The 27,208-nt window shown below is 43.7% G+C and overlaps 1 protein-coding gene across 2 annotated transcripts in view; it reads left to right on the plus strand.

The window, feature by feature from the left end:
• LOC123033118 (ATP-binding cassette sub-family A member 10-like) overlaps positions 1–27,208 on the plus strand; it is a 75,463-nt gene that overhangs the window by 42,464 nt on the left and 5,791 nt on the right. For both annotated transcript variants that reach the window (XM_044449546.1, XM_044449547.1), the window contains 12 exons: positions 1,280–1,417; positions 3,493–3,609; positions 6,093–6,269; positions 8,360–8,473; positions 15,048–15,164; positions 17,053–17,127; positions 19,011–19,102; positions 20,043–20,166; positions 20,826–20,958; positions 22,544–22,635; positions 25,351–25,523; positions 26,050–26,125. In XM_044449546.1, the coding sequence (XP_044305481.1) occupies positions 1,280–1,417; positions 3,493–3,609; positions 6,093–6,269; positions 8,360–8,473; positions 15,048–15,164; positions 17,053–17,127; positions 19,011–19,102; positions 20,043–20,166; positions 20,826–20,958; positions 22,544–22,635; positions 25,351–25,523; positions 26,050–26,125 (1,428 nt within the window). The remainder of the gene's footprint in view (positions 1–1,279; positions 1,418–3,492; positions 3,610–6,092; positions 6,270–8,359; positions 8,474–15,047; positions 15,165–17,052; positions 17,128–19,010; positions 19,103–20,042; positions 20,167–20,825; positions 20,959–22,543; positions 22,636–25,350; positions 25,524–26,049; positions 26,126–27,208) is intronic.

The raw sequence follows: 27,208 nt of genomic DNA on the forward strand, positions 1-27,208 counted from the left end.
GGCTGATTGAATTTGAAGTCATCTAGAAGGCACTAGATTAGGGAAGACTACAGTAGATAATCTCCAAATCCAAGAAGAGCAGGTTGGTGATTATGATATACTACCATCCGCATACAGAGCACTTAACAGAAAGAAATAAGAATGCATGCTACCAAGCAATCTGAAATTGACTGCAAGAAAGGCAACCAACGGGGAAAGTATAGCAGGTGCCTTCAAAAACAACTGACATGGCCATATGCCAGCTCCCTGTCTCTCCTGTTTCCTTCAGTCCTTTCCCTATTTACAACCTTCATGTAAATATAGAGTGTTGATACTTCTTGATAGCAGAATCCTTCCCCAGGCTTTCAAACTAAATACTCGGAGCTTGGGGAAGGGGACCTCCTCAAGCTAAGCTGAGGGGCAGGTGATTTAAAGCCCAGTTAGCAGTCTGATATTCAGAGAAGCTGGACCTCAGTGAAACTGGGTATGCAGTGAAGGCACTTGTGCTCCTGGGACATTCAGTCTAGAGTGGCCCGGCTGCCCATTTGCTGGAATTATTTGATCCCACTCTGCCCTGCTTGTATATTTGTGAATCAAAATTAGAAAAATGCAATAATAAGACTGGTACAATCTCATCAAAGGAAACCGAGCCACAGAATATTACCTCCAAACTTTTCCACATTTGCTGAACCAGAGTGAGCAAACATCCTCATTCAAAGGAGGAGCTAGCAAAGGTGAAGGAACTGCAGTGATGATTTAGTTTAACAACATTTTATTCCATTTCGTTGGGGGTATTTGTGCTTTACTAAATTGATCAAAGCTATAGAATAGATCTATTCACATCTAAATAAAGCATCAGCTATTCAACTGTCTACTGAACACAAGCCTCTTCAAGACAGGTCTTCTAACAGAGCTCCTGGAAAATGATGGTTTTTAATCTTAAGGGAGTGCATTTATGCAAGAGGAGGTTGAATTGCCTTCCCACTCAGCCTCTACTGTTCTTATGATGACCAGAAAATTTTTGGTTGGTCATTAAAAATAATGATCAGTACCAACTTCCTTCCCAAATGTACTTTATTTTAATGTAATTCACTTTAATTACTTTCAAATTAAATCAACTCATTAAAGGAATTTGATTGCTTTGAACTTTAAACCAAATGAATCTTAGGCTTGCTTATAGAATGGTCAACAACAAACTCATCTGGGTTCCTACCTTGTCTACTAGCTGTTGCTTTCTCTTCCCCATCTCCCCTGACTCACTCAAGTTCTAACTGGTCTCTCCTGTCCTGGTTTGTGTCAGAAATACAGGTTCACACTCATGTGCCACATGGAGATAACACACTGCTTTCCGGTGCTTGTCAACATCATCAGCAATGCATTCCTGCACATGTTTAATTCTGCTGCCCGTCTTCACATCTGGAGTCATGCCTTCTTAGGCGTAAGTGTTTTGACCGGACCATAAAAGCTGTTTTGAGGTGTGGTAGTGGGAAGGGAGATAGTATATAAGGATATTCTTTTAACATATTAAAACACTAGGACATACTTAAAATGGCAATACGTTCTGTTTGAAAGGATTCGATGCATCATTCTAGCAAACATACAGTGCTTTCTTTTAGTGTTCTTTGAGAACTAACAGTCATAATTAGTGCAGATCAAGAAAAGCAGACAGGCCCCATTCTAATCATTCCCATTGTGTCCCTTTCCCCAAGGCTCATGCCCTGTTCATTAACCGGGAGAACATGTTGTGAATAGCTTGCTTCCTGTTGATCTGCCCTGTGCATTTACTCCTCTACAATGAGCACAGCAGCCCTTCAGGCTTGTGTCCATGGTTTAATTTTTATTGATTCATTAGATTTTTATCCCATCCTTTTCATACAGAGATCCCCAAGCTGCTCATCTCATTTTCTTCCCCTCGCTCTCGATGTTGTCCCCTCAACAACAGGTCTGTGAGATAGGTTGGGCTAAGTGTGTGTGACTGGCCCAAAGCCACCCAGTTGGCCCCATGGCACAGTGGGGAAAACAGAACTTGCGGGTCCCACAAAGGGGACAAAGAAAATGGGGAGAGCCATAGCTTTTATACAGCCAGCAATCACTAGATAACCCATTGTTCCCTGATTGGTCAGAAGATGCTGTGATTTGCACATGCTCAGTTAGCAGCACTCCATGTAAGGCATGAAGGGGCCGCAATCTCTGTGATTAGCTCTCCTTGCTACAGAGTGATCTGGAGGGATGGGCAGTTCTCAGGGTCCTTGGCTCATAGTCCAACCGGCATAGAGGTATAGCACTCATCCATGGCTGTTAGATCTTTCTCTCAGTCAGGCATCCAAGGAGGAAAAAGCAAGAAAAGCAAAGCAGGTCCTACTAGGTGAGGCAGATGGCTTAGGAGAAAAAAAACCTGTTTGTCTGGAGAGAGACTGGACAGCACATGGATGGCAGCAGTGGAGTGGGGGTTTTTCTCTGAGGAAGAAGCACAAGTTGGTTTCGGATAGCCCTTCCTCTTTGGAAGGAGCAGAATAACTCATCGGAGGATGCCTTTACCACTGTAGGCAAAGGAGCTGGTAGGCCACAGAACATTAAAGGTTTGAACAAGATTGGTTTGCCTCTGTTCACCACCTCCAGCACTTTTCCAAATGAAGGGCCAAGGTAAAGGCCTGGTGATGTTTGCAAGAGTCCATAAGGTGGCCCAAGTGTGACTTAACCCCTTCTTCTCCACCCACACAATATCGCCACCTTTACCTTGTTTCTCCACCTAGGTGGATGTTTATGTTATTGGGTCGCAACTGCTTGTGTGTGTGTGTGAGTGAAGTAGTTAAATCAAACCCTAGGTGAGAGAAGAATCACGTGGCTTAGATCAAAGACTGATTTACAAGATCCCAATATTCCAGTTGTGAAGATCCTAAGGAGTAATTTATATCTTGGGCTTAATGGGTTGCCAGACCAAGGACACCAGGAGATTCAAAGTGTTGCAATTACTTGTGGCTGAGAGAATCCCCGCCTTGGAACTGGGAGTTTAGCCTCACCCCACCTCTCGGTGGGAACCTAAGGTGTGAGAGGCTAGTGTCTTTGTTCTCCCTGTCTGTGATGAAGAAGATCCAATGCTCTAGATACAGCAGTCTCTGTGTAGGTAAAGAGTAGGACAGGGCTTCCTTATTTTCTCCGTCCTCTGGTGCAACACGGTTTGATGGGCAAAGCCCTTTATTTGCTCTGTACCACTTTCCGCTGTCCATTTCCCTTGTTCATTTCCCTTTCATGTGAAATCAAACCTTACCCTTTCCACCTCTGTTTTGATTTCTTAGTAAGCTTCTATTCCCTTAAAGTGTGCTTGATGTGTCACATGCTAACTCGGGTGCCTTGGCCATGGCATGGGACATCACAGGGGTTGGGAGTACAGCCGCACTGAACCCAGGGGGAAAAGGGGATTCCCTTTAGGTGCATCATTACTGCGTCTCTGAATATGAAACCTTAATATATATTAAATGATTATAAACTATATTCTTCTGATTCATTTTCCAGGAAATTAGCACTGAAGACATATGGTTTTATTTTTCGCATGTATATGTATCTACATCTGTTATTTTATTCCCTGCTTTTCTGCCACACTTTGCAATGAGAACTATTCAAGATTACAAGGTAAAACTATTAAATGTGAAAGAAATACCTTCCAGTTCAATAGATAGGTATCTTACAGTAGGGGCATAAAAGCTGTATGCAGAGACAAGGTTTTCAAGATATAAAATGAGCAAAGAATGAAAAATAATAGAAGGATATTGATTTAAGAGCTACAGTAAGACTTAAAAGGAATAGGATTTTAAAAAAATCTGTGATGCCATAGAACTATTTGAAATGCCTTTTCTTGGGGAAGGATTCTGCTAGAAAATGGGAACTTTCACTCATTGCCATCCTCACCTGGCAGAAACAACACCAGAAGAATTGGCGTAGATGACAGTCTGAGCCTGGAGTTCTCTGTGTACCGCCCATGCATCCTTCCTTCCTCAATGAAAATTATCCATACTTTGAGAACCAAGTATCTTGCACCAGATAGAAATGAGATCTGCACAATACAGATCTCACTGTAGTAGCACTGGATGCCAGGGCCCCAGGGGACACCTAGAAGAGGGTGATACCTGGGCAGCAGGGTTGGTCTAGACATGTTGGCAACCTGCTGAGCAGCCCAGGTGAGGGGGGCCTGGTGAGTCCAGAACAAAGAACAGTCTGTTCTGATACAGTAAAGAAAAACCAAAGGAGGGGTGGTTGGAATTCCCTCACTCGGCCTACAGCTCCATCTGTCTTCAGCACACACTCTTTAGATTGCAGTCTCTTAGCAGGAGCAATGCTGCTGCTTCTGCCATGCTAGGATTCCATCTTGCAGCAAGCAACGACTGTTGCTGTCGCACTGAGAGTCCAGCAGAGGGCATGCCTGCTGTTGGCTGCTCTTTCTTCCATGTCTGGCAGAAAGGTTTAGCTTCAGCTGGGCAAAGGCACTGCTGGGAAGAAGCCCCACATTCTGTTGCATTGTTGCTCAGCCACCTCAGTTGCTGCTGGCTGGAGTCTCTGCTGATGATGGGGAAGTTGCTTCTTCTGTGGCTGGATCTTTGACCAAGAAGGAAGCGCACCAGCAGGACTTCTGGGGGAGACCCCACCATTGGCTGGCTAAAATCCCCTTTCCCCAGGTGACAGGTATTGCTAGCTTGTTGCAGGGCTAGAAGGGAAAGGGAAGCTGCAATGAGCTCTATGCAGATTCACCATCCACAGATGTTACATCCTTCATTGGAGTAGATTGAGACTCGAATGGGAGTAGGACTGCCTACTCACAGAACTCATGACAGATGAATGTAGAGTAACTACACGTTCGTCATTTGACATGGGGTTAAAGTTACCTAGGATATTTTAACCTGGTACAGCAAAAACTTAGTGGAAAAAGTGAAAAGTATTAGAGTAGGGTAGTGAGAATCAGAGAAAACTGTTGTACTACCAGCATTGTGTTTAGCTCTTGTATCTTAAAGGCATAAGTACATAAGGAAAGCCAAGCTGGATCAGACCAAAGGTCCATTTAGACCTGCACTTCATGCACAAGGTGACAAACCAGGTGCCCATGGGGTCCCTCAAGCAAAATGGGTGCAAAACCTCCTCCTGCCCAAGCTCCTCAGCAACTGGGTACACAGACATGCCACCCCTGTGAAAGAGGCAGCACATAGCCAGCAAGGCTAATAGCCACTGATAGCCTCCTCCCTCGTGCATCTGCTCAATCCCCTTTCAAGGCCATCCATACTTGCAGCGGTCACCGCTTTCAGTGGGAGCAAGTTCCATAGTTTAACTGTATTCTGGGTGAGGAAGGACTTCCTTTTATCTGTCCTAAACCTCCCACCAATCAGTATCATGGGATGACCCTGGGTTCTAGTGTTCCAGGAGAGGAAGAAAAACCTCTCCCCTTCCACTTTCTCCACACCATGCATTATTTCAAACACCCCTATCATGTCCTCTCTTACTTGCCTTTTTTCTAAGCTGAACAGTCTCAGTTGTTGTAGCTGTTCCTCACAGGGGAGCTGCTCAATTGCCCTAATCATTTTTGTTACCCTTTGTTGCATTTTTTCCAACTCAATGTCCTTTTTTCAGGTAGGTCAACCGTAACTGAACACAATATTCCAAGTGCAGTTGCACCAAGGATTTGTATAAGGGAAGTAAGATTACGGCAGTCCTATTTTCTGTGCTGTTCCTAATGATACCTAGCATGGAATTGGACTTCTTCAGCAGCTGAGCACTGGGCTGAGATTTTCACTGAGCTGTCTGCTATTACCCAAAGATCTCTTTCTTGCTCAGTCACTTCTAGCTCAGATCCCATCAGCGTATGCGTGAAGCTGGGACTTTTTGGCCCAACTCTACACTTGCTTACACTAAACTGCATTTGCCATGTTCATGCCCCTTCTCCCAGCTTGGAGGGATTCCCTTTGAAGCTGCTCAGTATCCCTTTAGGTTCAACCACCCCAAAGGGTTTAGTGTCATTAGCAAACTTGGCCACCTCACGACTTACTCTTGCTCCATTCTGAACCGGTATATGATGTAATTAGAATGGACACAGACAGTTGTAACCAATCCTTCGCCATCTTCTTTTGTAGATCAAAGCTCGCTCTCAGCTGCGGGTCTCAGGACTCTTTCCTTCCGCATACTTGTGTGGGCAAGCTCTGGTGGATGTACCCCTGACTTGTTTTCTGCTTGTTTTATTGCTTTGGCCGTGGTATGCAAGATTTAGCTATAGTGATGCTAAGTTGAATTTCACCATGGTTTTCTGTTCGGTAAGTATGACTTATCACTATAACTTCAAAATGTGGTCTTGAAACAGATTTAAAATGTACATTCTTTACTCACAAGTATCAGCAATCAACACTGAGTAAATAATACACCTCTTAGCCACATCTTCGCAAGCCTTGAAAAGCAGCCTCCACTCCTTCCTTACCAAAAGTTCCCTAAGGTAAAACAGCTACTCACCAGTGACAACAAGCTACAGCAGAGACATAAACAAGACCCTGCAAAGAACTGAGAAGCTAACTCTTTTCCTATATATAATCAGGCAACCCCATGATCAGACCTAATCACATCAGCTAAAACATCAAAAGTCACCCTCTTCACACCCTCTTCATCCCCATGGGGCTTATCACCTGCCTTCTGTGTTCTGCATAGGACTAACAGAGCAATCACTGTGCAGAAGAATAAATGGATACTGTGATTTTATAGCAACATTCAGAAACTAGTTGGAGAATAATTCAGTGGTTCAGGATGCTCCACTACTGATCTGAAAGTGGGCTGTTTCCAAGAAGTTTCAAAGGGAGACCCCATGGTGAATGAGCTGAGTTAGAATTTAACTGTTTGTGGACAGGACATGGATACAGCTCAGCCATCACCAAATTTTGCCCCCAGGACCCTGGAGAAACTAGGGCAGGCAGATTGACCTAACCTTTGCTTATCATTCCCTGAGGCCATGCCCACCCCTCTCCTGTGTCTTGGGGCTGCCTGGTAGCTATACATTTCCCCATCTGATCATCTTCCTGCAGCAGAGCTGTTAATTCTCTTTACCTGTACTTGCAAGAGTTCTCTAAATCTTACAGGGCAAGCAGTTTCTTAATCTTAAAGGGGACATCATACCATTGCAAGGATGACCTGGTGACTGCCATGTTTTTTTCTTACAAGGAAGAAAGTGGCTTGGTAGAAAGATCCTTGCACAGTTTTTCTCTGATCTGGAAGGATAAGGGCAGGGGAATGCTTATAGGGTATGTGCTGAAACGATCACGCAACCACTTTGCAATAGGTTAAACTCAATCCAGGTTTGCTCAGTTTGGATACTTGTTTTGTCAATTTCTGGATATCCCCTGTTTTTAGACATGGTTATTAATAATTCCTACAGAGATCTGTGCAGGCAGTGACTGACCAAGCAAAAGAACTTGGGGTGTGATAGACAGCTTGACAGAAATGTCAACACAGGAGTTTTCAGTTCCTTTCACAGTGTGCAGCGGCTGTGAAAAATGGCAAATTCTATATTAAGCATAATTTGGAAAGGAACTGAATATAAAAGTTGCCAATATCCTACTGCCCTTATAGAAATTTGTGAGGCAACTAAGCTTAGAATACCGTGTACAGTTCCAGTCACTCCATTTAAAAAACTGGAAAAAGTGCAGAAAAGGGCAACAAAAGTGATTAAGTAGCTAGAGCAACTTCCCCATGAAGAAAGGTTACAGCAGCTGAGATTGTTTTGCTTGGGGAAAAATGGGGGAGTAAGGGGGGACATGGTAGAGATACATGAAATTGCGCACAGCATGGGGAAAGTGAATAGGGGGACAGTTTTTCCCCATGAATAAATCTGATTGGTGGAAGATTCAGGGCAGATAGAGGGAAGTAAATATTTCTTCACACATGACATAGTTTAAACTATGGAATTCATTTCCATGAGATGTAGTGATGGCACCACGTTGGAAGTTTTAAAAGGGGACTGGACAAATCCATGGAGAGGCCATTACTAGTCCTCGTGAGTTCTGATGGGTATATGCTGCCTTCAGTAGCAGAGGCAGTGTGTCTGAGCACACTAACTGCTGGGCAACATGGTCAAACGGGTGGTGTTGTGCTCATATCCTGATTGTGGGAACCTGTGTGCAGCTGGTTGGCCACTGTGTGGAAAGAATGCTGGCCTAGATGGACCACTGGTCTGATCCAGCAGGACTGCTCTTATGTTCTTTGGATTTCCAGTGTTATATTACTTGACTAATACTGATTTGAGTACAATTGTTAGTGCAAAATTTTATGTGTTTATCTCTTAAAGCAAATGGTATATCTTTCATGTATATTTACTGTAAAACACTCATTTACTGTTAACATGGGACCTTCTTTTTCATAGATATCATTCCTGTTTGGCTACAGCATATCAGTTATAATATTCATCTACACAATTGCCTTCCTATTTCGCAAAAAACATCATACCAGCAGTTTTTGGTCATTTGTCTTAATTTTGGTAAGTATAAGGGTATAATGGAACTGTTTCTTTGTTTTTTCTAATCCTAACCTGGACTGTAACCTTCAGCATATAACTGAGGTTAGCGCCATTGCTGACATGTGCTTCCAAAATGCCTGGTTGCACTTTCCAATGTTTTTTGGAATAGGTCATTCTGGCTGCCCATTATAAACATGGTCCAAGCCTAGAATACTTCACAGGGTCCTTGGTTTCCCTACCCATCACCTGGTTTACAACCCTAATCCTACAATAGGGCTGAGCTACTCATGTGGCCTATGAATTTTCAAAATTCCTGCTTTGGAAAAAAATTTCTGCATAGCTCATTCATTTTGTCCACAATCCAAGTCTCAAAAGCTTTGCAGGGTCTTTGTTTTCCCAAGCCTAACCCTAATCCAGACTGTAAACCTCAGCATATACCTGTGGTGAGCTGGTCACTGCTGGCAGGTATTTCTGAAATTCCTGTTTTCACAATATTTTTTTGGCATAGTTCATTCTTTCAGCCCATTTTGAACATGACCCAAGCCTCAAAAACTTCAGAGGAAACTTAATTTTCTCAACCCTACCCTGGATTGTAACCTGCCCACCCCCACCCCCCGGCCGCCCAGCACATGACAGGGCTGAGCCAGGCTTGGCAGACACAGATTTCCAAAATGCCAAATATCTGGACATTCTTCGTCATGGCCTCTGTGCATCACACATATGGGGGTGCTGCGCCTGTGCAGTGCCTTTGGCCGGAAGATTATAAGCTAACAGTTTTTGGTGGGAAAGCTTCGCTCCCCCTCCCCCATGGCCTATAAAGAGCAAGGCGTCTGCCATTTTGTTCAGTCTTTGCGACCGCCGTTCGCTGTGCCTCGTGCCGCTTTCGCTATCGCTCTGACCGTTGCTCATCTAGCTTGTTCTTGTTCTCGATTATTCTCCCAGTTGTTATATCCCTGTTAGTTTTTATAGTTCTTCTTAGTTTTATAGTTCTCTATCGTTCTACCTTCTCTTTCGATCTCTTATTTAAAACAAAAAACAAAAAAACAAAAATATATTCTTACCCTCTGCACTGTCTTCTATTTCTTCTTTTCTTACGATGGCGCAGCGAGCGGCTTTCCGCAAATGCGTGGAATGCGGGTCGAAGATGTCTCCAACCGACTTGCATGACCTATGCCTCCTCTGCTTGCGGGAAGGGCATAGGACTGACAAATGCTCTCACTGCCTGGCCTTGTCTAAGCAGACCAGGAAAAACCGTGAGAATCGCCTGAGGAGGCTCCTGTGGGATCGGGCTCTCATGCAGTCTGACCCACTCGTCGTTGCTTCAAAGCCTGGCTCTGCTATGGTGGCTCCACCCTCACGCCCTTCGGAGGAAGGCATGTCTACCATGGGGGCTCCACCTGCTTCTCTGAAGAAAAAGCGCAAGAAGCGTAAGCATGCTGACTCCGATAAATCAGCAAAGAAAGCCAGGAAGGAGAAGCCTCTGAAACTGACGCAGAAGTCGAAGGACACAGAGCACCCTCGACACCGTGATTCAGGTTCGCGGGCCCCCTCGGTACCAGCAGCAGTCACTGTACCGACTCCACCCGATCCGGTGCTCCAGGCGGCTATGAGGGTCACCCCTCAAGGGTCCCCTCAACATGTGGCTGACCTTCCTGCTGAGCCGCTTCCAACTCTTCCAATGGGGGTCAATTGCTGATGGGGAAATTCAAGACTCCCCCCTCCAGGGCTAGGTCGCCCACACCTATGCCCACAGCCACAATGGAGGTGGATGTGGAGATGTCCTCACCTAGGAGCCGAAGGAGTTGCTCGATGGAACAGTGATCCAAGGGATGGCACCGCTCCTACTTTTCCATCCTGGGGTGAACCACACCCTGTCGGGTACCATCCACTGTCCTCGGGTCCAAGGCGCGCATCCCCAATACCTCCTTGGGATGAAAGTAGCCGGTCCGTCTCTCCGGTGGAGTCCTCGTCTTCGGCCCCCCCGTTTTATGGTGCGGACTCCGATGACTCGGAGGTCGATTCAACCTCTCCTGACGTCACTGTGACTTCCCAGGGCCCTGCGTCACCTGACGAGTCCCACGTCTCCTTCGCGGAGCTGATGTCCCAGCTTGTCCAGTCCCTTGACATCGACACCATCCAGCATCCGGGACCTTCTATGGACAAGTTTTATGATGTCATCTGCAGGGAGCAGTCCACCTCAATCGTCCTGCCGTTGATTACTACCTTACGACAGGCGATGACGCAACCCTGGGACTTGCCTTCTCACCCTCAACCCACGTCTCGGAGGTACGAATCCATGTACCGTGTTCGGGAGGAGGACATTCTCTTCCTTCACCACCACCCCAAGCCAAACTCGGTCATGGTGGAGTCCTCTCAGGGTAGAGAGGCAAGAGGCCACACTGCACCGAGGGACCAAGAGGGACATAAGATCGACTCCCTGGCCAGGAGAGTCTATGCAGCCTCAGGCCTGGGGCTGCGTGTTTCCAACTACGAGGCGACGTTGGCGAGGTACCAATACTTCATAATGCAACGCCTCCACAATGTCGTCTCGACCCTCCTGGACCACCAAGGTGATCTGGCGAAGGTGCTGATAAAGGAGGCGATGCAGGTTGCCGTCCAGCAGTTGTCCACAGCCAGGCATCATGTGGACACTGACTCAAGAGACTTGGTCGGTGCTGTCTCTCTCCGCAGACATGCCTGGTTAAGGAGTCCCAACTTTCCAGAGGAGACTAAGCGGTGAATTGAAGAAATGCCCTTTGACAGGTGCGGGCTTTTCCACTCCAGGACCGATCGCAAGCTGAAAAAACTCCATGAGTCCCACATGACGGCCCAACGGATGGAGCTCCAGACTCAACCTAGGTGTAAGTGGGCATGGACCCGTCCATCCTATAGACAATCTTATCAGCCTAGGCAACAGCCCCAGCACCGGCCGCAGCAACAGCAACGCTGCTGTCAACAGCCCCAGCAACGTTATCAACAGGGCTGTCGCCGTTTTGACGGAGATAGGAGGCAGCGTTGACGGGACTGGTGAACCATTCCTCTGACCCCTTCCATACCCATCCCCCTCTCATCTGGGGACCGGCTGAGAAGCCGACTCCCCATTTGGGAGTCCATCACATCTGACTGGTGGGTATTATCCGTCATACAGCATGGCTATCAGAATTCGACATTGTTCCTCCATTGAGTCCGATCCGGTTTACATCATGCTCGCCGGTATTGCTCGATGAAATACAACAACTTCTTCGTAAAGGAGCGATTCATCAAGTAACTCCACATGACAGACTCCATGGATTCTACTCCAGATATTTTACGGTCCCGAAGCGGGATGGTGGTCTACGTTCGATTTTGGACTTACGTACTCTGAATCGATTTATCGTGTCAAAAAAGTTTCGAATGACCACCCTTCAAAATATTTTGCCACTGCTAAGGAAAGAGGATTGGTTCGCCTCATTGGACTTGAAGGATGCCTATTTCCATATTTCAATTCACCCCAGTTATAGGCGTTTCCTTCGCTTTGCTGTTGCGCCCGATTTATATGAATTTACGGTTCTACCCTTCGGTCTCGCCACTGCTCCGAGAGTGTTCACCAAATGCATGGCCCCTGTCTGCGCTTTCCTACGCCTCCAAGGCATACAAGTTTACCCTTACCTTGATGACTGGCTCCTGGTGTCCCAATCTAAGGAAGGACTCCTCACATCCATCTGTACAACCTGTGCCTTATTGAACGATCTGGGCCTATGCATTAATACCGAGAAATCTTCTCTCCTTCCGTTGCAGACGCTTACATTCATCGGAGCCCATTTGGATTCGATGCTGGAAAAAACCTTCCTCCCTCAGGACAGACAACAGACTCTTGCTCGCCACATCCATCGAATGTGACACCAGCACTGTCAGATCCGACGATTGTTCCATCGAATCTGACAACCTTTCATCCGGATATTCAACACATCCTTGATTCTGCTTTAAAGCCATCTTCGCAGAAGTCCTACGCGGCTAAATGGAGACGATTTTCCACCTTTGCCGAGTCTCGTTTGTTCTCTCCATTTACATCATTGATACATCAAATTCTTCAGTTCCTATTAGAACTGCACCACTCTGGACTGAAACCGTATTCAATTAAAGTGTATATGGCGGCAATCGCCTATCATCGTGGCATGGTGGACGGATCACCCATCTTCTCTCAACCTACTATTAAGAGGTTTCTTAAGGGTCTTTATAATCTCAATCCATCAATCAGGCCAGTAATGCCTACCTGGAGTCTTTCTGTTGTTTTGCAAGCGCTTACAAGAGCTCCTTTCGAACCATTGGCAACAGTTGATTTACGTCTTGTTTCATGGAAGACAGCGTTTCTAGTGGCGGTTACCTCGGCCCGAAGGGCCAGTGAGCTCTGCGCTCTCCGCATAGACCCTCCTTACCTAAATTTTCACAGAGAGAAGGTCGTCCTGCGGCTCGATCCATCCTTTCTCCCTAAGGTGTCCACACCTTTTCATATGGGACAAGATATTATCTTACCTGCCTTTTTTCCGTCTCTGTCGACTCCGTTAGAAAGATCGTTGCACTCACTTGATGTTCGGCACTGCTTAGCCTTCTACAGATCTAGGACGGAATCTGTTCGGCGCTCAGATAGACTTTTAGTTAAATATTCTACCAGAGATCAAGGCGCTCCAGTCACTCCGCAGAGACTTTCTAAGTGGGTAGTCCATACTATCACTTTATCTTATCAACTGGCTAAGATTGACTTACCCACAGCTCCTCAAAGCCATTTGACTAGGACTGTTGCTGCCTCATCTGCCTTCGCATCGGGAGTCCCGATTGATGATGTATGTCGAGCTGCTACTTGGGTGAACCCTTGCACTTTCGCCAAACATTATCGTTTAGACGTTCGGGCTCGACAAGATTGCTCCTTCGGTAGAGCCGTTCTTTCATCTGTTCTTCGTTGAGACACCTCCCCTCCTCCATTATGGTAAGCTTGTTAATCTAGCCATATGTGTGATGCACAGAGGCCACGATGAAGAAAAGCAGGTTGCTTACCTGTAACTGATGTTCTTCGAGTGGCCATCTTTGCAGTCACACAACCCACCCGCTGGCTCCACTCGGTGTCAGTGAGTGGACATTTTCATTGGCACTGAATGTTTCCATTTTTTCTTGGTACCGATATCGTTTACAGTAGGGATAGTTTTTCCACATGGGGGCGTACGGTCGTCAAAGACTGAACAAAATGGCGGATGCTCCGCTCTTTATAGGGCATGGGGGAGCGGGAGCAGAGCTTTCCCACCAAAAACCATTAGCTTGTAATCTTCCGGCCAAAGACACTGTGCAGGCGCAGCACCCCCATATGTGTGACTGCACAGATGGCCACTCGAAGAATAACAGTTACAGGTAAGCAACCTGCTTTTTTTCTGTTCAGCTCATTTTTTCAGCCCATTTTAAACATGTTCCAAACCTTGAAAATGTCTCAGGGTCCTTGGTTTTCCGAACCCTAGCCCTAACCTGGATTGTAACCCTAAGCATATAAATGGACTGAGCTGGACATGGCTGGCAGGAATTTCCAAAATGCCAGTTTTCACTCTGTTTTCCATTTTGTCTGGTCGTTCTAAGCATGTTCTATGTAACTAATACTTCACAGGGACTTCAGTTTCTCTAACCTTAGCCTAGAGTGTAATCTGAACTCCTCCATAGGGCTGAGCCACCCATGAGTGACATGTATTTCCAATATGCCTACTTTCACAATGCTTTTTTCCACAGCTCATTCTTTTGGGTCATTCAATGTCTGTACCTTCAAAGTCACAATCACCTTGGTTTTATTAAGCCTACCCAAATCCATTTTTCATCCCGATGCTGTAAGAGGACAGAGTTCCTCATTAACCGCAACCATTTCCAAAATCCAGCTCTCTGGAATTTTTCTGCACAGCTCACTCCTTCTGCCCATTCTAAGCACATTCAAAGCCTTGAATACTTCACAGGACCCTTGCTTTTTCTAACCCTAACTCTAACCTTGAACTTTGCCCTATAGGGCTGAGCTACTGATACCGCTCATGTATTCCCACAATGCCAGCAATATGAATGTGTTTCTGCACAGATCATTCTTTCTGCCCTTTCTAAACACATTCGAAACCTTGAATACTTCACAGGGATCTTTGTGTTTATAACCAGAACCCTAACGTGGATTTTAACCCAAATCCTAAAATATGAGTGATGCACCACATTCAGCAGCTTCACAGGGGCCTTCATTTTTCCAACCCTGACCCTAATGTGAATTTTAACACCGTAACAACCCTATGACACATCTAGTAATTCATAAAATGTGTTTTTAAATTATGTTGTTACTTCATACTATTAAGTTGCATTGCACTTTAGATAGTAAAACAACCAAAGAGTGTTGTTATTTCTTTCACAAGGGAAGGGAAGGGAAGGGAAAGGTAAAAGGAATCAGCAAATGTGATGTGGATAAGGATGAGCAAGTGTGGTTACATCTATTCAGGTTTTGCTTCCTTTGCGGTGGTAGTTACGAGATTAAGCTTTATGCAAAACAGAAAAGTTGATTGAAATTCAATGTTAATGATTAAGATTAAGACAACCTTTTGCTTTATTATAGGTGACCTTGCTTCTGCTCATCATCAGAGTCGCCCTTTATCAATTTTATGTGGACTACATAGATCTTATTTATCTGCCTACATTCATAATTATACGGTTTTTGGTTTCCTTATCAGCAGTAAGTTAAAGTACAAGCTATGTGCAACCATGTCTTATGGAACTGTATTTTTGTGGTTAAGAAGCTGTAGCATCACAATTGTTCTGTCAGGTTTGATCACTGTTTCAGTTTAATTGAGAACTCAAATGTAGCTTATTTATCTGAAGTTAGCACAGGACTGAATGGCTATTTCCATCTTCTACTCTGTACATTTTGATGCATGACTCCACTGTGCTGAAGTCTGCAGAGCAGAGTTCGAGATTTTTCATGGGAAAAAGTGATTCCTCCTTTAGGAAATCCCAGAGTAAAACAGGAATTATGTAAATTAAGAGTTAATCAAATCTAACCCACCTAGTGTCTGCTCCAGGACATAAGTGGCAGGTGTTCTTGGCTTGAACACTGGAGGCCAGGGGGGAAAGCAAGGATTCCTCAGCCAAGGGTCAGACACTTGGCACAGTATAGTAAGACCAGAGACACAAGCAGAGCCAGGAGTAAACAAGGAGCAAATGTGAAATCAGAAACAAGAAAGAGTCAGATACTGGCAAAGGTACTGCAGCACCAGAGTTCACAGCAAACTCAAGCACAAAGAAGGCTCTACAGACACGTGAAGACACTGCAGGCAACTACCAAAGCAGGATCATACCACACAGACTCATGTTGTTATATCACAGCTGCTCATTATTGGGAAGACTTTTATAGAGCCACCTGTGTCACCCAATTGGTCTGTGTGATTGGACTGGCCCTAATCTTGTAAGAATTTACAGGTCCAGTACTAATCCTGCAGGTACTTGGAAGGTAAATCAGGATGCCTTCTCTTATCAAGCCACCAGATGGAGTTTGAAGATCCTGTAAGTGCTGATTGTTTCATGCTTGTAAAAATGATAGCCGCAGGCTTTCACCTCAGGCTTGCAAAAATTATTGCCTTAACAGTCATTCCATTGCAATTCTATCTATTGTATCAAACTTCCTTTTATGTGATGTGTTCTCAGTCAACAGAAGCATGTGTGTATTATTTTCTGAATAAATATGCACTGAGCAGAGGAAAGGTTTTGATTTCACTAAATAGGTAAATGAAAGATAGGCTAGAACAACTAGCTAACAGGTAATGTAATAATTTTTGTATAAGACATGGGGCTTTGTATGGGACGCTTTCTAGAGATTGGGGGCTCCATGTTTTCCCTATCCAAAGTATACTTGACTTTGGACCCTGGAGGATTAGGAATTTCCTTTTTAGATGGCACTTGTTTAACTCAAATTTAGTTTAGTGTATAAACTTGGATAAGACAACACTTACTAAAATCACATTTTGTAAACCTGCAGTCTACAAAATTAGAAATTTTTAACCTTCAGCAATGTTAATTTTTCCTTTGGAGAGATTATAGGAATTTGGGAAACATTGCAGATACTGAGTTGTTTGGGGTTCTAAACAGGGTACTGAACGGACCCCAGAAACCCACTGCATACACACCTTCATATTCATTTTAAGATAACAATAAAAGAGTCCAGATTTGGAATTGGCTGGCAGCCTTACACCTGTGCACTTTATTGTTATAATTTGTGGTTGTGTGTTTGGGACAGGGTTTGCGAAAGTCAGGAAAGTCCTTTTTAATTTCCTCCTAAAACTTATCTATTGAAGGAGTGTGGGGTTTTAGTCTCCAGGTGCACATTTGCTAATTCCGCCTCTATCATGCCAAGGGCAAAGTTATGTAGGTCCTGGAAGCACAGACATCCTTGCTGGACCGTTAAAAAAAGTATGTTTCCTTAAGTGGCAGACAAACATTGCATACCAGAGGAGCACCCTGGGTGGCTTTGTTTTATATTTGTCTGGATTAGCACAGGGGATACCTATGTTCCACATCAGAGGGTATGATTTACATCATCATTTTTCTTTCTTTTTATCCCCTTATAGCTACTAATGTTTTCTGAAGATAATATGGAAATAACAGCCGCACAAACCAAGTCACTCTGGATATCTTCCTTTGTGGTGAGAAATGAATGCACAATTCTTGTTTATAAGAAAGATCTTTTGACAAAGGCCTGATAAAATTGCTATCAACCGCTACTTCCAGCGTAGTTCAGATAACATAACTGAGGTACATGCACTATTTCCTTTCCATTCAGTGGCTCCCACTAGGTTTTATAGTGAATACACATATTTATTACTATTACTCATTTCCATTAGACACTGCTCAACAGCCAAAGTTCTCTGTGTGCTTTATAACAGTACATGTCCTATGCTTCTTTGAGAAATCATGTCTCAGAACTTGGCTGTTGCGAAACTGAGCTTTTGGAGTGAGCAGCAAGCCTGAAGTCATTCAATGAATTCCATGTAACAGCTTCCTTATATCCTTTAGTAAAGAAGTGCCATTCACTTGAAGGACTGTGGAGTCAGTGGTATAAACCAGTTAATCTCTGGAGTTTCACTGTGCCTTTATTGATCATCTATTTCTCAACTAAATCACTGAAATACTCACTTGCTTTATAAGGTTGTTGTGAGGATTTCTAATGGTTTAAGTGGGTGCAACCAACTAAATTCCGATTGCCGGCACTGCTGCAGGGAAGCATGGCTTGGATCTGCCAGAAATCGAGCATGAGAGGACACAATTCTGATTCCTGCTGATCACTTTCCTCTGCTCCTGTAGTCCACTGCACCAAATATAACCCCATTCTCAATGAATTCCATGTAACAGCTTCCTTATATCCTTTAGTAAAGAAGTGCCATTCACTTGAAGGACTGTGGAGTCAGTGGTATAAACCAGTTAATCTCTGGAGTTTCACTGTGCCTTTATTGATCATCTATTTCTCAACTAAATCACTGAAATACTCACTTGCTTTATAAGGTTGTTGTGAGGATTTCTAATGGTTTAAGTGGGTGCAACCAACTAAATTCCGATTGCCGGCACTGCTGCAGGGAAGCATGGCTTGGATCTGCCAGAAATCGAGCATGAGAGGACACAATTCTGATTCCTGCTGATCACTTTCCTCTGCTCCTGTAGTCCACTGCACCAAATATAACCCCATTCTGGATGGTTCATTGACCTCAGGAGCAAGGTTTTCAGGGAAGTAGGATAAGAAAAGACAATTCCATTGGTGGAATCCTGCGACCCAAGCTTCTGGGTTCAGCAGCTTCTGTGCATAAGCTTTCTTGAATGGTGTTTAGGGACTGGAGAACAGAGGTCTCTCTAGGCTGCAAGCAACACACGCCAATCAGAAACCATGGGACAAGCAGCAGAGCCCCCACCTGTACTTCTGCTTTCCAGTAGGTGATGGACACTGTGAGGAATTTCACTTGGGGAGAGCCTTTCAATGTGAATTTCCTATTGCTTAAAAAAAGGGGGAACCCTTGCCCTATCTTCGTGAAACTTGGCCAGTCTGAATTTGTTGAGGGATGGTGGAATGCCATAAAGTGGTTCTGACAAGAGACAGGACATCGTGGCGATTAGAGGGGGAGGAAAGTAGCTATGGCTTCTATTGAAATCAGTGGGATGTTCATATGGTGAGCACCTGTTGATCTGGTTCACATGATATGCCAGGCTCATTTTAGGTTATTTAGAATGTAGTGAACCACTGTGTATGCCAGACACCACAACCCTGGATAATCTTTGCGGTCCCAGTGAATCCAGCATGCTAGACAAACTGGACTATTCTGAAATTGAGTTCTGCTCTGAGTGGAAAGGCTGGAAGAATGAAATGGCAGCACAGCTTGTGGGAGGACAATTACGAATACTATGGAACCATCTGTATATATGTATTACTGTGCACATTTGTTCCTTGACTACAGAGGTATTTAACCAAGCACAAATATAAATATATTACCCGACACTGATTAGAGATATGTACTGTGTCTTTTTTTTCTTTTTTATCTAGCCATATGTTCATAGTATAATCTTCATTTTGTTGTTTCGCTTTCTGGTGATGAAATATGGCAGGCCGGTTATGAGAAGAGATCCTGTCTTTAGGTTAGTTCACAAGCATTCGCACGTTCATGCGGACAAACATAATAATGCAAAATTTTCCTGCTGTTCTTGTCGGAAGGAACAAATAATATCTAATTGCTAGTTTCCCTTTTCTCTTCCTGCATCTGAAAAATCACAGTCTCATGCTTCATTGAACTGGGCCTGTCCTAGAGTGGTTCATGCTTTTCAGGGATTCGGTCAGATGGTAAATGAGATGTGTTCTATGCTTTTTAAGAAAGAAAAATTCATGAATTTCCCTTTTAGTTTTTAGGAACCATTACATCAATATGGTGGAATATTTCTTCTATAAAAAGAACCACTGTCATCCTTTGGGCACAACTTTGAAAGAATCATAGAAAAATAGAGTTGGAAGGGGCCATGAAGGCCATCGAGTCCAATCCCCTGCTGTTGCAGGACTCCAGCTTACACCATTCCACCCTCTCTGAGTGGGATGGTGAAACTTGGAGAGTGCTCACAGATTATTTTGTTATTGAACTGCTGTGCTGGAGAATGGATGTTGAATGCCACTCCTTTTCCCATACCGCTCATGCATGGATTCAGAACCTTTACCTAGAATATGAGACAAATAAGCCTCATTCAGGCACAGTATTTCATCAGTTCCCAACAATAGTGGTTGACTTTATAGATAAATGAAATAAAGATACTAATAAATAATAGCAAGGGTCTTGAAATACACAAATTTCACTATGATTTATATAGAAGTTACTGCCTAGCCTCAAAAGACTGTATGCTTTGACAAAAAAACAAAACAAAACAAAACCCCCCAGAAATTAGCAGACTATAAGGGAAAGATTTTTGGAATTGTTTGTTTGCAACACTCGGTCAGGTCTAGCTTACTATTCATGGATTTAATCATTAAAACCAGCATGCATTTCTTGGTGTGCTGTGCCTGAACGTGCGTTGTGCTGTCCTTGACCTGCAGGATCTCTGCACAGAGAAAGCACTCCGGTCCGAATCCTGAGAAGCCTCCGGAAAATGATGATAGAGATGTGCAGAGAGAAAGGGCCCGGGCCCAGAGCGCTCTGGCCTCTGCCGATCGGGAAGGGGTAAGCCCTGACTGCCGTGCTTTCCTTTTTGTTGCCTCTTTAGAGCTTGCTCTGCTTTTTACTTTAGTGCTTTGCTTACAAAATGCAATGAAACGCCTTATCCTACCTAGCACCCCAGTGGCATGAAAGCTCTTAGGGCTCAAAAGCCGTGGTGGTGACACCTCTGGCACTGTTTAGGTACTTGCTCATCCAGTCTGCACAATGGAGCTGGGGAGGAGGAGAATCACAGTTGTCCAAGTCAAGACCTCCAAGGTAACATTTTCAGAACATCTGGAATCGCCAAGACAGGCAGAGAGCTGTGTGCAGATGAGAGAGTCGCGTCAGGGTTTTGGTTTTTACAAAAGAGAAGGAGCTGTTCTTCATTTGTAGTAGAAATAGATTGTTGGTGCTTAATAATCAAAAGCCCATAGAGCCACTCTTAAAACTGGTAGGAGAAAGTTAGCAGGGCCTGAGAAACATCAGTTAATGCCTCAGAGAGGTCAATGTAGAGCTTTCCTTAGTCCCCAGAATATAAAAACTGTGGACAGATCTTGCTAAATACCACAAACGCATAACAAAAAGAACCCACAACAAGAAAGATTTAATTATTTATCCAATTGTTCATTTGTCATCATTGTATTGCAAATGAAATGATGTATTTTTTTCTCCTCCCGACTTAGAACCCGGTTATCATAGTCCACAACCTGCGCAAGGAATACAAATGTGGGGAGGCTGGTCCATGTTCCTGTTTCAAAAAACACAAGAAAGGAAAGAAAGTGGCCACCAGAACAGTCTCTTTGTGCGTTAAAAAAGGTTTGCTAGCAAATACATTTACTACTATTGTATAAAGTTTCGACCTTAAAAAAAGAAAAGAAAATATCCCCTGTACTACTCTGTGAAAAAGTTTGACCTGATGCTGAAGACATTGGTTTTCTTTGTACTGTAAGAATGTGAAGCTGGAAGAGAAGAAGTTGGAACAGTGCAGTCTTATACTCATAAGTCCCACTGAGTTCAGGGGAGCTTGCATATGGGAATGGACATAAGCAATGGACATATAGGACATAAGCTACGTCCTGGGTCATGTACAGAAAAAAAGAATTAGTTTTTTTGCTTCAGTATGGAAAACAGTGACCATTAAAAAAAATGCTCTATTGGAACCCTGGTGTAGAAAGGCAACAAAACAATGATTCATGGGAAGAAGACTTGTTTCTTCTAGGAAATTTACATTTAATTTATATATGAATGCTATTGCTATGTCAAAAACAACATAAAATGCACACATTACTAAGCACTTTATTCATCTTGAATCTGTCTAACCATTTTTTTTCCAAACTGCTGATGTGGGGGCCATCTTTCCTGTCCAGCTGTTTGTTCAAATAGCCTATTTTTCTTCCTAGACTACAAGACATTACTTATTTCAATATTTTAAAATGATTGTTTTTCCTGCTCATTCATTCAGCCATGGAGTCACAGGAGGAAAATTATGTAAGCCACCTTGAGTTCCTTGGAAGGAAAAAGTGGGATATAGGCATAATAACAAATATATACACAACCTGGTATTGCATATCTCTTGGTGGAATCTGTAAGCCCCAGTGCATCCAGCTATAGAGCAATATAAATGCAGCAAAGATATTGTAGACGTGCCCTGGGGCTTAGCCTGATTCTGCGGATTTTTGATTCCTCCCTCCCTTTGACTAGCCAACCCCTTATCAAATTGCAACATGCTTTCAAAATCCCTTTAGTTTCACAAGTGGATTACTGTATGAGATGGGTTGGGAAGGCAGTTCCAGAAACATGACACCCCACATGTGCAGGAGACGCTGGTGATGTCTTATCAATTGCAGCTTTTATTCTGGGCTTTATAAGAGCATCCATGGTGCTCTTCTGGTGAAGGAGTTCAATGCCATGAACAAGAAGCCATGCATGGAACAAGGTTGAAGGAGGCACCATAACAGCGACTTACATGTTATTGTTTTAGCTGAGTAGATTTGTATCCTGTTTTATGGCTGACATTAAAACCACTGGAGTGCAATAAAGCCCGCTCAGCAGGAACGGGCACTGATGCCATTTTTGCCTTTCTCTGCCCGCCTCCTGTATACTTGGTACGATCAGAGAAGACTCGATGCAACTACGACCTTCCAGCAGTGACTGCTGTGCAGCATTAACAGTCATGAAATCTGCATGTTCACTCGGAAGGAGTAAGTGTGAATAATGCTGCAGCTGTAGTCTGATGTGTTTTTCATTTGCTGCAGCTCTGGACACTGGTGATTCTTGAAACATCTCCTTAAAAAGCTTACACATCTAGCCAGCTGTATTTCAATCCCAGCATTTCCTTTCCTTTTCCTTCCTTTGTGTGCTGTGTCCCAGCATCATTACTCAAAACGTTCATTTGTTCTAGGCGAAGTGTTAGGACTCCTGGGACCCAACGGAGCTGGTAAAAGTACAACAGTGAACATGATAATAGGGGAAACAGATCTGACCGCTGGGGAGGTAGGTGTACCTACTTTTTCAATTCCAAATCAACTTCAAATAGAAAAGTCAATGTTAATTAAATATCCTCCAGTCTCTATGAATTTCATTATTACTATGGGGCTGAAATCCTTTATGCCCTTCCTTGAGAGAAGGCCCTACTGAAGTAAACCAATTTTAGTAGACATGTACAGGATTGCACCATAAAAGCATCACATTGATTTCCAGGTATCCATACATAGGTGCTGAAATGTTTTACTTTGTATTACTGTCAAGCAATCAACTTTCAGGTATCAAGATGAAAAGCTCAAACAACTTGAGTGAGTGCATACGAAGGTCTTTTATTTGTGTTATCATTTTATCATGGAAGTATTCATCTAGCCTAGCAAAATAGTAGTTCAGAACTACTAGAACATAACAGAACATGAAGAGATACAGGAGGGCTATTGGCACTACTGATTGGAAGAACAAATGGGAAAAGTTCTATGTAGCTTCTTCTTACGCCCTCTATCAAATCTTTCCTATGCAAAGTACTCGTGCTACTGCTAGCTGGGATGGGTGTGCAAGTTTTGTGACACAGTTTTATTAATATTTTTAATTCTTCTCAGCCTATAACTTTTCTAGCTTTGGCACTGTTCCTATTTAGTATGAAAATGAAATGTTCCTTTTCCAGACAAAAACAGACTTTCTGATGAAGAAACAGAACACTTTGCTCTTAGATGAACCTAAGTAGGGATATTAGAGAGAGAACAGAGGCTGAAAGGGACAGAACAAGAGGAAGAACGGCAGTTGTCAAATATCGCCTGAAAGCAGCAGGTGTCTCTGCCCACAAAAAAGCCTCTTGGTTATATGGCATTCCTTTGTTATACAAAGGAAAGCTATCTAATTAGTGCAAAATGCACACTACAACAATAAAATATACCAATTAACAAACAGGTATCTTGCCTGCTTGCTTTCATGTTGATTTATAACAGGCACAGACTACATCTGGTGTCAGAAAGGAAGTGTGAGTTACAACAGGTAGACTATGTCCTGGTTGTGATTTACTATTTCCTCAGTCTTCTCAAGGATGTGTACCGATTGCCTGTTCAGCACATGCTGGTTTTCTTCCACCAGTCCTTGCTAACTAGAAAATATCCAAAGCCTGAACATTTTCTATTTCTTGTCCTACAAGGACAGAAACTCCTTAGGATTCTTAGAATGTTTTGTTAATATTATGACACACATACACATGCGAGAGATGGGTTGAAACCAGGATCTGCGTTCAGCAAGAGGAAGGTCCCTACACTTGACTGGGGGACGGGGGCGGGGGTGTCTTTCCTCCCTCCACACTTCAGTTCACCCTGTTCAGCAAGGTTTCTCAGCCATTAGAAGGACACATCAGAAAAAGGTCACTTCCATCCAACATAAATCTGGCCTGAATAGATCAGCTCTGTTTTGGAGCTTTCCAGGTGACAGATCTTTGTCTGGTACCCCTGCCAGCCAGTGTCGTAGCTAATGGGATTCTAAATGCATGCAAACACTTCCTGTGCCTAATGTTTGATATCGAAATAGCCTGGAGAAGACACCCTCTCAAAGGTGAGGTGACTTTACTTATTTAAAACATTTGTATGCTGACCAATTGTGCCATGACACCTCTGGGCGACTCACAACAAGATAAAAACATAACAACGATAAAATACAGCAAAACATACAAAACAAAGGTCTTGTGGCAATTAGTTATTAAAATGTTGTGTTTTTTATAAAGAAAGGACTTGAGGTGAGTAGGGGCTCTGCAGACAGGGAAAGAACCTTTAACTTTCCACCTATGCCACAGTCCCAGTGAAAAATCCTGCCAGGAGTGAAGCTCCCATCGGTGTCAGTGCTGGCACCAGGTTTCTGGGGGCCCTGGGAAAAGGCACCCTCATAGGGGGCCCCTCCCTCAATCAGTCCACCCTCGAATCAGTATTGTCCCCTGCTCCTCATCCTCTTCCTCACTGTTGCTTGACAAGCAGAGAGGAAAAGAGCCGGTAGACAGTGCATTCGGTGCCTCTGCTCCTCACCGGCAGGCCGGAGTGGGAAGCAGGCTGCAAAGGCAAAGCAGAAGGGGGAGCTCTGGTCAGTGGGCCCTGCTGGGATGGGAGCCCTTGGCAGATGCTGCGCTGTGCCTATTCTTCACGCAGGCTGTGCTTGGCACCAGTGGAGGCGTCTGTTCTTGCGTCGTGCGTGCGTGCGGGTGTGTTATGCATGGGGTGATCTTCACCCAGCTTGCAGCGGTAGAGATACGGCTCACTTCGTTCCCTCCTTGACTGCTATTTAAAGAACAAAAGTTGGGAATGTGAAGGTCTAATTTGGCTCTTGCTCTTTCTTAAAAGTCTGATGTTTCTCAATAAATGCCAGTTCGAAAAATCCAACCAAAGGAAATGATAAACATGTAACCCAATAATGTATTTAACCCATTCCCATTAAAAACATAGAAAGGTAACAGTGTCTCTTACAAAGTAGAAACTGGACATGCATTGTCACTGGTTGCCCTTTCCAATGTGACTTGTCTGTCCTCTGTTTCTATTGTTGCCCCTCGCCTCTTATGAGGACTGCCTGGAGCTCGGGCAGCTTTTCTGGTGTTGCTGTTATTGTGCTCTGCTGTGGAAAGACACCCTTCGTCGATCATACCCTCCTTGAGATTTTTTGATAGTTCAGGGGGTGCGCTTGTGCGGAACAAAATGCTATTGAAATCACAGTAATGACTATTTACAGATGCTGATAAAAGGGGTTAGTGCAGTGGAAACTGAAGAAGACACTGCTGAATTTCTTGGCCACTGTCCTCAGGAGAATGCCCTCTGGCCCAACCTGACAGTGAAAGAACATCTGGAGATTTATGCAGCTGTGAAAGGCATTCGGAAGGAAGCTGCTGCTATTACTATTAATAGGTATGGGCAGCACAAAAGCCTGTTTTCATTGTACAAGTTCTGTCTTAGGGCTTGATGTTATAGAATTGTATTTATTCACAGTTCAGATTTTCTTTTTTTCTTTTTTTTTGGGTGGTGGACAATACAAGATAACCAAAAGTAGGTGTAGAGTACTGATCAGGCCACAGAGGACCTCACACAGCGGATGAGTTGAAGGAGTTCATCTCACAAGTCTTTAATTGACATGGTTGCTAACTGGAATTTGTGTCACTGTGCCAGGGACAGGTTCCAGAAATGTTATAACATTGATGGAGGCCATTTCAAGCACCTAAGAGACTAAACATGACCTAATCAGTACTGTATACCTACTTTTGGCCCACCTTTTAAATAGAAGCTCTTGATTATGCAAACACCAGATACAGTACATCTCTATCCAGTGTACTGGAAGCATCCCTGAAAAATTATAGGAATCTCTCCTCTCCTCTCCTCTCCTCTCCAAGCAGGATCAGTTGCAGAATAAACTGAATTTTGTACTATTTTCTTTCAGGATGGCAGACAATCTAGATCTTCAAGAGCATCTTAAAAAGCCAACAAAGACATTAAGTGCTGGATTATCTAGAAAAGTAAGTTGTGTTTTGTTAGGACTCTGCCCGTGGGACAAATATTCTATGTTAGGTGCAGGTCTGGCAGCACCAGGAAGTACCACTTGACATATGAAGGCCTATCACTTCCATCATCACATTCCCTTTTCTACTACCCCCTGCTGCCTGCTCTTCACCCGTATCTTCCATGCAAGCTTTTACAAGGAGGGTCAAATTTGTTAGATCTGGTTTCTCTCAGTTTCTCAATTTTCCATTCTTAAATCCAGTTTATCCTGATGATTAAGGATTTTTCCATCCTTGAGTTTAGTTCATTCCAAAAGCTAAAGATGTTTTTAAGTTTGCATGAAAACTCATATGCATTTTGTTCATATTTCTCCTAGCACATGCATTTTGCTTGCAGTTTTGCCTAATTCACACATTTTAGCAAGTGGTTTTCCTGCTATAATGCAGATGGACATTATTTTTATTAATATATGCATTTTCTGTGCACTTTTTCCTACTATACATATTTTGATATGCATTTTAATTGGAAAATTCCATTGCCGAAATTGGAGAAGTATGAATTTAGAAGAATTTACATAGATTTGCGGGCTACATACTTCCTGTTCAGTCCTCTCAAAAAATTGTCTCAACAGCTGTCAAAGCCCATGCTCCTCTATAGATGGAGTGGTTTGCATTTTCCCAAGCACCTGGAGTTTGAGGAAAGGGCAGAAGAGGTGCAGGATATGGCAAATGATCACTCCAAAAACACAGCACAACACAACATAACAAACAAAACAAAGCCAGAAGAGGAGCTTGCCATGAAGCCATGAAGGAGATCAGGATCTTCTGACTCCTTCCTTTCACTTGACAGCTCCTCATTAACAGCTGCAAGAAATTAACCTGTCTGCAGCCCATCCTGGTCAATGTCCATGAATGGTACCTACTTTCCTTTGACAACAGACACTTCTCAGGACATCAGTCAGGAAATGCTTTTCATTTCAGACCCCTGCAAGTGTGTAGGTGCACACTTGGAAAGGCCAATTCATTTTTAAAAAAAAAATCAAATGAGTGCTGTGTTGCCATGTAACCAAGCTTTTTGATTTCCTGGTTTGGGCTACTAGT

This window comes from Varanus komodoensis, unplaced genomic scaffold, assembly GCF_004798865.1.
Source record: "Varanus komodoensis strain SLA01 unplaced genomic scaffold, ASM479886v1 scaffold59_1, whole genome shotgun sequence".
NCBI lineage: Eukaryota > Metazoa > Chordata > Lepidosauria > Squamata > Varanidae > Varanus > Varanus komodoensis.